Raw genomic sequence first — 13,010 nt, 5'->3', positions numbered from 1 at the left:
AAATACTTGATTGTTGTCTTTTCTCAACAAAATCCTGATTGTGAACCCACACAGTCAAAATAATTTAGTTCTGCAGTAGCGTTATTCAAAGCCAGGCCTGCAGAAATTATACAATTTGCTATGCTAGTCTTGACCGGGTATTTTAAACATTTTTTAATTAACTCATATGCTTAGGTGGGTGTTTTTCCACTCTATACCTGCACTCATGAAACTCAGTTTTAAACACAACCTGTAAGCAGAATGCCAGGCCACATTGAGTTGCTTGTATCTGCCCGCTAACACACTGTCCTTCATCAAAGACTACCAAGGCTTTCCATCACATTTAGAGCGGCTAATACTTATAATTTAAATTGTAAGCTGGATATTTAAATGGAACCGAATTTGTGATCTTTGTCACCTCATTTCCATGAATGGGAAAGAATATTCTGACACAAAAATTACATACTTAATTCCACCTCACCTTCTTTGCTGACCTCCATCCCACACTGCCTTGGGTTTATTTCCTCATCCATCAGAGGGTCAAAGTAATTTCTGCTGCATTCATTTCCTGTGGAAAGTACATGAAGTAAGGGTCAGTGATTATTAGAAGCACATGAACCAAAATGTTAATTTTGAAATTTGACACCGGCACACAAGAGGGACATTTCTGCTACTACTTTATAAGATTTCTTAAAAAACAAGTCTTCTAAGCTGACTGGTTTCATAATTATCATCTAGGGAAAGGTCAGAAAAGGTAATTTTGGAAACAAGTTCAGTTTATGTTACTTTTGCTCAGAACCTAATGAGAAAATTCTCAAATGTAGATGATAGGTTGATAAAAAGAAAGAAAGAAACAAGCAAGCTACCTAAAACCTAATCCTAAACCAAAATTATTCTTGAGATGGGCTCTGAAAGTGACTGTTAAGGAGATTGTGTTTCACAGGTGACCCCCTTCAATTTTAACAGTTTTAAGTTTCACCACTGAGCTTTCAACATCTGGTGCATCTTTAATGCTATTGCCAGCCATGGAAGTGTTTAATTACAGAGGAGATGTTGCAAACGCTGCCTCATTAATCTGAACAGCAATTGTATTAACTTGGGCTCAGCATCCGCAGAATGGTTTTGATGAAATAAAAATACTCATTTAGCAGTTTCAATTTCCATAGCTAGCCATACAAAGTGCTGCAGGAAGTAATGAAATTGATAAAAGGAAATACAGCTGCTGGCACACAATATTCTCTTTATGGGCTTCCATGCTCTAGTCCTGCAAGAGGGCTCCTTGTGCCCAGAGGGGTTTTTAGTGGCGCAAGTGGAGAGCTGCACCTGATCCAGTCACGGAGAGGGGCCACCACTGGTACACAGGGATACTGGCCATTAAGAAGGGATTGTGACAGGTCATATTTGTACTAAACTCCTAGCAGCTTTCAGTGCTGACATCCATGCAGGAACCCCCATTCCTGTAGAACAGGGATGGTCAAATCTGATGTAGGTTGCCCTCCATTTCTAATTTTTCCAATCTTAAATTCAGTTCTCCACATTTCCACATCAGTTTGCAATCTTTAAGTAAATAAATAAATCCTCATGGAAGAGTTTAGTGTTCATATTTCCTTATACGCACAATGTTTGTAAAGCAAATTTGCCTAATAAATATTTATGCAAAGCAACTTCCTCTAAAATACCACATTTTTGTGTGTTGTTGTCACGAATACATGCATTGCTTTGCAGAAAACGCCCCCAAAATACACCACACTGCAATTATATTTTTAAGGGGGTGGGGGATTCCAAGAATCAAACATGTGACAGGGATAACATATCCAAGGCATACTGCAGCAATCCACAGTATATTTGTTTTAGATCTTTTTTTTAAAAAAAAAAAAAGTAATCCAGGCAGCAGCTCCTTTTCAGAGACTAAATGAAACTCTGATATGAAACTAGGTTTAATTTAGATTTCTGGACCAGCACACTTTGACTGTCAGGCTCTGTTCTTTCCATGCAGTAAGTACAAGACCTGAAAATTTGCTTTACCTTGAGGTCTCAATAAAGAAAAAATAAATGAGTTTCATTTTTGTTACTTTATCTGTCAACAACTACTAGGCTGGTATGAATCTTGGCAGTATGTAATCAAAGTCTTATGTACCGCAATAACAGAGCTAGTCTACCTTATTCAGTGTAATTGTTTTCCTCTAGCACAAAGCACTGTGAGAACATGCTCTTTTTCAGAGGTTGGCAGAATAATTCACTTGGGTGTTAAAAGAGAAAATGGTGAATGCATATCTATGGACGAGTTCTCCATCCCTATACATGGACTTGCAAATGCTGCATAAGAAGCAGGCCTAGGATACATCCTCAGCCAATCATGTTGAACTATAGTATGCTTTTTAACCTATAGTGGTTTTTTTTTTAAGTAACAATCTGAATTAAAATGAAATATAGGCAATAGCATTGGGTTTCTTTGTTCAGCACCAAGAACCATGTGAGTACCATTCTTTTGCACTTCCTCTTCCTTATCCAGCACCACATGTTCATCTGGAAAATTGCTCCTGAGCACATCTCACCAGATCCATGTGCAGTATGTCTATTTATACATTCAAGGGCTTCTAAATCATTTCATTGGTTGTACTGGAATGCAATGGGCAGCAGAATCCATACTCAACATCAGTTATGTGCTTTCTCACAAGATATTAGATGCAATGCAAAATTAGACAAAACCTCGTGTCTTGTCTCACTGAAATTCAAAGAAAGTCTTCATCACTCTTCTTGCATTATTCTACTGAGTCATGGGCTCAGTGACAGAACATCCGCTTGGCATACAGAAGGTCGCAAGTTCAATCCCCAACATCTCAAAGAAGGGTTGAGAGAGACTCCCTGTCTCTCCCTCCCTGGAGAGCCCCTGTCAATCAGTGTAGACAATTCTGAGGTAGATGAACCAATGGGTCTCACTCAGAGTAAGGCATCTTCCTATGTCAGTTTCTGGTTATTCTGGTAGCTAGCCAGACATAGATTTGATTAATATATTGAGAATTCTTATACGATCATTGGAGTGTTTTAGCTACTGTTGACATAATATATATTTTAAAAACATCTGTTGCATTTGATTTGTAGTGTTTGTTTTATTGTAAGTCACCATGAGACTTTTGGTATAAGGGGATAAATGAAATAAAGTAAAGCAGAATACATTTTAGCGTGCATTACCCAGCGTTTATTGATTTAGTTTATGTTTGGGATAGTTATATCAACACCAGCAACACTGTGTTAAGGGGGAACAGGAGGGTGTTGACTTGGGAAGCAACCATTTAACTAGGAAGCTCCTATGAGCACTGCTTGCTTTTATCAATTGAAACTTGGAGCCTTGATAATGGAGAAAGCCATTTTTGGTGACACTCATACCTCACAGGTATGACTTAGGTATATGACTTGGGGTTGTGTTTCAGGCAGGGACTGAGAAGACTCCTGGGCACCACACATTTTAGGGAAGCTTTAAACTGTTTGTCAGATGGTTTTATTAGAGCAGTTAGTTGCTCAGCTCCAGAACCTCTTTTTCTCCTCCAACATGTGGAGGGGGGAAAAACTCTTGGAGTATGTGCAAAGCACCTTTGCCTTCTTGCTGAGTAACCATAAGATAACCATATGCATTTGGGTTGAGAGAGGACAGCTTTCAGACCAGACACTTTATGCAGTTCCTAGAAAGGCTTGGCTTCAATACCTACATTAAAAAAGCAAACAAACAACTATATGTTGATTGCCAAAGGTCCACTTTCTTTAAGGAAATACTATGGAACCCAAGAAATGGCTCAGCAAATGAAGCCATTTTGATTTGTTGTTTGTTTCCTTAAAATTTTTAAATACACTAACATCTCTATTAAGCAAGCACCAAAAGCATTTTGCTAATTATGTGAATTCATGAATAGATTGGGAACTAATTACTCACTTGCTTTTGGAAATATGCGAAAGCATATAACATGCAAATGAAGAGGTCCACTGAGAAATTTGTGTTCTGCTTCTTTACACAACACATACAATCAGGCAGTTAAGCTAAATGCTAATACAGCATTAACATTACACAGAAGCAGCTTTAGGAACACTTGCAAACATTTTCTTTGATTTAGACCTGAGCTATTTGGCGCTTCCTGTACTTCTCGTTGGCTCGGAAGAAAGAAAACCAGAGCCTCAACCTAAAATGTGCTTAAAAAAAACTAAGCAGTTTGTTCTGGGTTCTGTTAAAAACCCTTTGTGATTGAGAAGAAATTTAAAAGTTTTATAACGGTCTTCTGAGTTGATTTATTTAGGAAAAATTATATAAACTGCTTCTTCTTGGATATGCTATCTCCTCTCACATGATGGCTGAATACATGAAACAGGGCTAGTTTTCTCTGGTGTTACTTGACAAGGTCTAAGGATCAACAAGCTAAGCTTTTCAGTTTGCATGGAGCAAGCTGTCGAGAAAGACTGTGAAAACTTCTTAAGACAATTTCCATGAAAGGCAGGAGTTGCTTTCATCAATAATATTTCCAAGACGGCTTTCCATCTTACAGGAAAATCCAGCAATCCCTAATTCAATAGGGTTTACTCCAGGTAAGTGGGGTTAGGACTGATGCCTTACTGTAGTTAGTCCAATCAGCTCACACACTGATCTAGCAAAGATCCTCCTTCCATAGGGGAGTAGGTGCATGGAAATTCATCAAGTTTTAAGCATATAAGATTTAAGTTCTGCAAGAGTTAACCAGATTGTGGTTTTTATCTCATTTAAAAATCTAGTGGAAGAAGAAGAAGAAGAAGAAGAAGAAGAAGAAGAAGAAGAAGAAGAAGAAGAAGACCATTCTATTGTGTTGGGAGAAGCATAACAATAACCACATTCCAATCCAGATACCAATTGATCCAATTTATTTATTTGCTTATTTATTGTATTTACATCCCCCCTTTCTCTCCAAGGAGCTCAAGGTGATGTATATGGTTCTGGCCCTCCTTATTTAATGCGCACAACATCCCTGCAAGGTAGGTTAGGCTGAGAGACAGTGACTGACCCAAAGTCACCTGGTGACCTTCATGGCCAAGTAGAGATTTGAACTCTGGTCTCCCAGCCCAACGCTATAAGCACCACACCACGTTGGCTCCCCTTGCACACTAGGCATGCCTGTCCCATTGGACATCCATGCATGGCCATAACATTTGAGAGGGCTTATGCACCCAACATCCAGTGTTTGTAGGTGTGCAAAGGCTAACTGACTTCCCTCATATAACCTGGGAATCGAGCAATGAATTTGTGCAAGGAGGGAAATCACTTTGTTGAATGCACCTAATGCCTCATAATTCCTCTGCTTGGAAGGCTTGTGTATCAGGCGGAAGAAGGCTTTGCACCTCACCTTTTACCTGGCCTGCTGGTTTTCCAGATGCAGGCAGATTCTGGTGTGTTATGTACTGAGCTGAATAGGAAACAAAAGGCAGCAGTCTGATTGGTCCTAGAACAATAGGATCCAAAATGCAGCAGTCTGATTGGTCCTAGAACAATAGGATTCAGAATGCAGCAGTCTGATTGGTCCTAGAACAATGCAGCAGTATGATTGGTCCGCAGGAGCCACCCAATCCAGCTCCAGGTGGAAGTGAATCCGCAGCCTGATTGGCTACAGGAGAATCCCGGAATTAGCCAATCACATGCGGCCCATTGTGTAAATAATGTATATAAAGCAGATATTTTGGAGGGAACATTCATTCCTCACTACTATGAGCTGAATAAAGAGCATGAAATCCACACTCAACTCCGAGTATATTTCGTGGTGTGAGGCAGCTTTTAGACAGGTTAGTCCCCAGATGCAACTGGGAGTGGTACTGTCTCAGTGCTATGTGCCTATCTCCACATTTAGCTCTGCTTTAAAACTGTCACTGCTGACAGGTCCCGGATAATGTTCATGAGCATTAAGCAGATTCAATTCCCGTCTGTCTAGGATGGTTTGAACGTTCCTTCCCTATCCCTGCTTCTCCCCTCCCTTTCCTCTCCTTGGAAAACTGACTGCATCTGCTCCTGTTTGCACATGTGATGCTGCACGCACAGTGTCGTTTTGTTGGCAATTCTTTTTTACTGCAGGCAGCAGAGGGCATTGTGCCAGTGTGAGACCTGCTGGCTTTCCTGGGGAAATGCTGTGTGTTGAATGGCTCAGAAAACACTTGCTGGTGTGAACTGAGCCTGTTAATAAGCACCATTCAATAATGCGGTTTCGATTCAGCCGTTTTAACTATTGGAATTTCAATCCATAAGGAACCAGACAGAACCTGAGACATGCTTAAGGGCAAGGAATCCCTGTAACCGGTGCTATTTTTCTAGAAAAAGAGGTGCCGGAACTCACCACGAACACCTCCCTTGTTCTCTTATAATGGCAATGGTGCCCACCTGAGAGGTGCCAGAACTGGGGACGGGGGGGGGGGCTGACTGTAACACAGTATCATATTGATGGGGTGTGTGTGGATATCATAGATAAAGGTAAAGGGACCTCTGACCATTAGGTCCAGTCATGGCCGACTCTGGGGTTGCGGCGCTCATCTCGCTTTATTGGCCGAGGGAGCCAGCGTACAGCTTCCAGGTCATGTGGCCAGCATGACTAAGCTGCTTCTGGCAAACCAGAGCAGCGCACAGAAATGCCATTTACCTTCCCACCAGAGCGGTACCTATTTATCTACTTGCACTTTGACGTGCTTTTGAACTGCTAGGTTGGCAGGAGCAGGGACCGAGCAACGGGAGCTCACCCTGTTTTGGGGATTCGAACCACCAACCTTCTGATCAGCAAGTCCTAGGCTCTGTGGTTTAACCCACAGCGCCACCCACATCCCTGTGGATGTCATACCTTCCAACATTTCTCCAATGAAAATAGGAACGTCCCATTCCATAACAATAATTTTACTGTTTATACTCCACACATCTTACTGGGTTGCCCCAGCCACTCTGGGCGGCTTCCAACATATATAAAAACATTTTTTTAAAACCTTCCCTACACAGGATTGCCTTCAGGCAGCTCAGAGGTCGGATAACTCCATACCCTTGCATACATTTCTCCAATGAAAATAGGGATGTCCTAAGGGAAAGTGGGACATTCCGGGATCAAATCAGAAACTGGGACGGCTTCTCTCACTCAGCAGAGAAGATGATAGAGGTGCAATGGCTAAGACTACAACTGAACATAGGCTTCCCCAGGAATTGTTGCTGGAATCCGTCTGTCTTGAGAGACAATGGATTGCACCTCCAGGGCTGAAGACAAACTGCTGCATTAGCAGCACCAAAGTGACCTGCCCGGGCCCCAGGCCTGGGCAGTGTGTGTGGAGGTCCTGGGCTGCCCAGACAACGAGATCCTCCCCCTCTCATCCTCGCTGATGTGGTTCAAAGGAAAGCAGAGCAATATGTTTGGCACCAGCAATGTACTTGGTACCTCACCTCCACTCTCACTCAATCACTGCTCCCCCCGGAAGCAAAAATTGCATTGGGTCTACTTGTCCATTTTCTAGTGCTCTGCTTCCACGTGGGAATTTTTCTAGTTTTAAAAATACATCATTTCAAAACAAATTAATTCTTAGAATGCAAGTCAAATCAAAACGTGAGGGAGGTGGGGTAGAATATAGTACCTGTATAATAAATGTTGGAAATGTAAAGAAAAAGAGGGAACATTTTACCATATGTGGTGGGAATGTAAAAAGGTGAAAAACTTCTGGGAGATGATATATAATGAGATTAAAAAATGTTGAAATATACATTTGTAAAGAAACCAGAAACATTTTTACTAGGCATTGTAGGGAGTGATATAAATAGCAAGGAATGTAAGCTCTTTTTATATGCAATAACAGCAGCAAGAATATTATTGGCCCAAAAATGGAAACAAGAAGAGTTACCGACGATTGAAGAATGGAGGATGAAATAATAATAATAATAATAATAATAATAATAATAATAATAATTTATTATTTATACCCCGCCCATCTGGCTGGGCCTCCCCAGCCACTCTGGGCGGGTTCCATAGAAACCAAAAATACAGTAAAATATCACACGTTAAAAACTTCCCTGAACAGGGCTGCCTTAAGATGTCTTCTGAACGTCAGGTTGTTGTTTATCGCTTTGACATCTGCTGGAAGGGCGTTCCACAGGGTGGGCGCCACTACCGAGAAGGCCCTCTGCCTGGTTCCCTGTAGCTTTGCTTCTCGCAATGAGGGAACCGCCAGAAGGCCCTCGGCGCTGGACCTCAGCGTCCGGGCATAACGATGGGGGTGGAGACGCTCCTTCAGGTATACTGGACTGAGGCCGTTTAGGGATTTAAAGGTCAGCACCAACACTTTGAATTGTGCTCGGAAACGTACTGGGAGCCAATGTGGGTCTTTCAAGAAATTAATGGACTATGCAGAACTGGATAAACTAACAATTTCTAGTGCTCTGCTTCTCCATGGGAATTTTTCTAGTTTTAAAAATACATCATTTCAAAACAAATTAATTCTTAGAATGCAAGTCAAATCAGGAAACGTGCGGGAGGTGGGGTGGAATATAGTACCTGTCAATTCAATGCTATTATGCAACTTTTTCCAGGTGGTTCTCCCTATGAAATGGACATATTAATTCACAAATCTCATCGGGCATGCTGAAATTCAGAGCATGGCTGGAAGCAGAGATAGGGGAAACTCGTGGCCCTCTGGGTCTGGTTGGACTCCCATCAGCTTTGACAGATGGCCTGCTGACTAGGGATGATGGGAAATGAAGTCCAGCAACACCTGGGCGGCCACAGGTTTCCCACCCTTGGCCTAAGGGCAGGTGACCCAGCCACTGTGCTGCTGCTAAGTGGGTCTGGGTTTGATCAGTACCAGGATGGAGACCACCTGTGAACCCTATGCAAGCTGTTCTTTAACAGAAGAAGGTAAGACTAAAGAAATGAACAAGCAAACAATATGGCAATAACAGTAGGGTTGCCTTATTTCAAAAAGTAAAATTCCTGACACCCGCAAAGTTGTTGAGGTTTTTTTTTAGGGGAAAACACAAAATGCTGAGCTTTTGGGGGAGAAACCTACCCCCAAAATAGTGATTTTAAGGTTTTTGAGCTGTTTCCGCTGCTTTTTCCTTGCATTGCCATACATCTGGGTTTTCCCTGACATATTGCCATTCCAGCAAAATTTCCCCATGACGCCATTTTTACACCCAGGAACCAGGACATGTCAGGAATTTTCCTGACGTATGGCAAGCCGAAATTACAGAGGTAGGACAATGCTAAGCATGAAACTTGGAAACTTAAATGCAAGGGCCTCATACTAAAGGAGAAGTCACTGTTGTCACAACAGCAAAAGATTGTTGGCTTTCTTGGATTATAACACTGTGGTTATGATTTAATAGATAAGAGTGCAGCAGAAGGGGAGAAGCAAAAACTCCATGGAAAATGGGGTGGGAAGTTGATAAAAATAAGAGAAATGATGAAACGGTGTTTTGATTGTATATGTTAAAAATATTGAAACTTAGTAAACTATACAGTGGTACCTCTACCTTCGGATGTGATCCCACCCTGAAAAGTCCATAAGTAGAGCGCCACTAGTGCACATGTGCAAAGCACGGTAGAGTGCTTCTGCACATAGTGCGCAGATTGCTTCTGCATGCACACGCACGGCAAACCCGGAAGTAAACCCTTCCGGCTTTGCCGTGTTCGTAACCTGAAAAGCCACAACATGAAGCAAACATAACACAAGGTATGACTGTAATTGAAAAAAAGATCATTGGCTTTCTATTACTATAGTAGATGAGAGGTGATAAGCTTTTGTAGACACACAGGTAAAAAGAACAGAATAAATTAAGGGGGAAATATTGGTTGACAGACAGCATTCAGGTGATAGCTGGGAAAGGATTATACGTGGTTGTTGCCTAATGAAAAAGCCTTCCCTCTAATCTTGGAGCCAGCATTCTTGAATTCAGTGCTGTCTTAGTTTTAACGCAACATAAATATTAAGGCAAGACAGAAGAGGGCACTTTTCAATGAAGCTTATTCTGGCACTGATCACCATGCATTTCCCTAATAATTATGAACAGGATGTGAATATAAAAGGAGGAGAGGGAAGAAAGATCTTCAAACGTGTATATGTCAGATGTTTTCAGCAATCATTTTGCCCTCCCAGTTTTAGCATCCCAGGTTTCTATTGGAATGCATCAGGATGGAATGTCTCATACACACCATGGAATGCACAGGTTAGATCAAGAGCATAACCACTGTCACTCAATCTGATGGTGATCAAGAGTGAAAGCTCACCTCTTGGTTCAGCTTGGGCTTGCAGCCTGAGTTTTTGTTGGTGAGCTGCAAGGGTGCTACCCGGCTTGTCACGTCTAATAACTTCCTCCTCTGAAGCCTGATATGCTGAAAGATCTGTGCTGCTGATGTTAAAAGCTGGATTTGCAATGCCTTCTGCTGCAACTCTCCCGTCTTTTCCTATTGGGAAGCAAGGGGGGGGGGGGAGAAGCAGCAAGGTCAGAGGAGCGCCCAAAACAGTGACAAGCAGAAAATTCCTTCTAATAATTCCTTTTACTGAAAGACTTGAGAGTTATCAGCATCAAACGGCACCAAAACAGAATTAGGTTAAAATTAACTCTTTATATAAAAAGGAGGGGGGGAGAATAAATGATTAAAATAATTACAAATTGCACCCTGACAAGCAAGAGCAAAATTTTGCCCACAGCCATTTGTCTGTAATTAGTTAATTAATCCTTACACAAATTATGAGCAATAACTCATCAAGCAAGGCTCACCCATCAGAAATTCAGCCGACTTGGATTTCTTCTGCTTAGTTTGTTTCAGAGCCTTCTGCTGGAACTTCTGGAGGGAAATTGTTAAATGAATAAATTAGCTTAAGAACGAAGATTACCCTTTATGATCCACAACTAACACAGTATTTTAAATATGGGATGGCATTGAAATGTCATTTAATTTACATCTCCGCTAAGGGGTCAAACACTAATTGAACAACAGAGTGGAAGAATTAAATAAAAACAGGAGAAGGAAAGTTAAGACAAATGCCAAATGAAGGTCACATTAAAATACTTCCTTTTGTATTATTTTGTATTATAATTAAGACAAAGACTCTTCATCAAAGGAAAACTTGACCTTGGATTCACTATTCGGTGAACTGAACTGGGTATAGGGGGGAAACAGCATCAACTGTTGCTTATAATGGTAAATGCATTTTTATTTCTTCAGATTCCTGTTGCCAGTGCCAAAGATGGTTATCACTTGTGTCCTCACAGTGTTTGTAAAAATTAGCAAAAGAAAAAGCACCCAAAATGCTGGTTTTTTGGATACTTTACCCCAAACAATGAAAAACCAGAGGACAAGACTTATCTAGAGAACCAGATTTATTGCAAATGCTCAAACTGTACTTAGAAGCAGCTCCAATGGCATGTAAAACAGTGTGCAGATGAGAATGGGCAAGCCTCCCTCTGCTCGTGGCTGACTTCTGCACAGTGTATCCCTTAATGCCATTTCTCTTTCTCAACCACCAGCCCTGCTGCTCTCCACTATCAAAAGTGAGCCCAGCTGGAAGGAAAGTGTCTTAGAGAGAAGCTGTGAGGATGGATGAGTTTGTTTGGCTTTCATCATTTATAGTCACCCATCTGTCTAGGGACTATTCAATACACACATGCAATCCCAAGGGCAGGGGGTGCAGGAACATTCACCTCTGTATCATTTTTGCTCTCAAGAGTGTACCCCCACCTCTGCTTAATATATGACTGGAGGAAAATCTGAGTTTAAGCAAATGGGCTTGCTGTCATCACTAGTACTTGGAGCCCAAAAGCTAGCTTCATCTTAAATCATGCATTAAATACACAAACTTAAATTGTTTCAGGACAAAGTTTCAAAAGCTGGGGCAAACGTATGCGTGCAAAACTTTCTAAATAATAAGTATGTGAGTACAAAAGTGGGCTACCCTGAAGAATAGTCCTGAACCAAAGAATTCACTTGAGAACTTTCAGCCAACCACCATGTCTCAACCTGAAAATATAGGGATAATGTTACTGGCCTACCTTATAGAGTTCTTGCACAGATTGCTGGGGTAATGTATGTGATTCATTTTGAACATTCTGAAGGGCTTTATAGGTGTTCAGAATGGCAGTAGCAGGTCAACACTCAGAGCAAAAATTGTCATCAATTCTATAGAGCGCTGGAAGTGGTTTGGACACATGTTCACTGCATTTTAAGGCATTTGTGTAGTGAGCAGAGAATGTGCGTTCCAACTAGTGGTGAGCTGAAAGCAGGAGTGAGGTGTCTCGAATCTCTTGCTCACCCAGTCCTCTTCTATGCCATCTTCCTCTCCCCAAGGTGGGAGCTGAGAGATTCTGTCAGACACAGGAGTCATCTCAAACTTCTCCATCAGCTGGAAAATATGTTGGCCACAGTACAAGCCCCATCATCCCCATTTCGAATCATTTCGATGGTGGAATGAGCCTTTCAAAACTGCACTGATTCTCTGTTTCTTAGACTTCTTGAGCAATACTGAGTACAAAGCTGCTAGTACCTTATAAGGAAAGAAGGAAGGTGTAAAGAGATTCCATTGGTCCTCCTTATCTTGATTCACTGAGCTGCATGGATAATTTACTAGCTTAAAGGTGGCAATCATAGATGGTAGCAAGTTGGAAATTTCATATTTATCCAACAAACTAAAGGCCAGCATCAGGGGTGGGCAGCTTCAGGCACCTGCCAAGACCCATGTCTCAACAGAGAGTCCACTGTCAGCCCAATGAGCTCTCTGGTCTTCTTCCTGCTCCTTGCTGATGTTGCTTGCTTCCCTGCCATCTTTGCTAGATGGGAGCAAGGAGATGGAGGGGCGATGTCATGGACTGGTTGGACGCAGCGGGATGGTGGGAGGCTACAGCTGGGGAACACCCAAGGGAAGAAGGCTCAGAGCCCAGGGATTGGCGGTGGGATGACAATGAGTGGTCAGAGGCAGAAGAGAGAGAAGACTGAGAAGGAAGTGTTGGAAGCTAAAGAGATAACAGGGTTTAGTGAGCAGGAAGATTCCATGGCAGAGAAGTCCAGAAT

At 41.8% G+C, this 13,010-nt stretch overlaps 1 protein-coding gene across 1 annotated transcript in view; it reads right to left on the bottom strand.

Moving 5' to 3' along the window:
* LOC308481833 (uncharacterized protein) overlaps positions 1 to 12,342 on the bottom strand; it is a gene marked incomplete at its 5' end in the record, with an annotated part of 142,920 nt that extends 130,578 nt beyond the window's left edge. The window contains 4 exons of the mRNA XM_081014538.1: positions 461 to 547; positions 10,230 to 10,406; positions 10,724 to 10,790; positions 12,256 to 12,342. Of these exons, the coding sequence (XP_080870664.1) occupies positions 461 to 547; positions 10,230 to 10,406; positions 10,724 to 10,790; positions 12,256 to 12,342 (418 nt within the window). The remainder of the gene's footprint in view (positions 1 to 460; positions 548 to 10,229; positions 10,407 to 10,723; positions 10,791 to 12,255) is intronic.
* Between the last annotated feature and the right edge of the window lie 668 nt (positions 12,343 to 13,010).

The sequence above is a fragment of the Podarcis pityusensis genome (assembly GCF_964106645.2).
Source record: "Podarcis pityusensis genome assembly, chromosome: 7".
Classification (NCBI taxonomy): Eukaryota; Metazoa; Chordata; class Lepidosauria; order Squamata; family Lacertidae; genus Podarcis; species Podarcis pityusensis.
The sequence above is the reverse complement of the archived record's forward strand: the minus strand, read 5'-3'. Positions and strand labels throughout refer to the sequence as shown.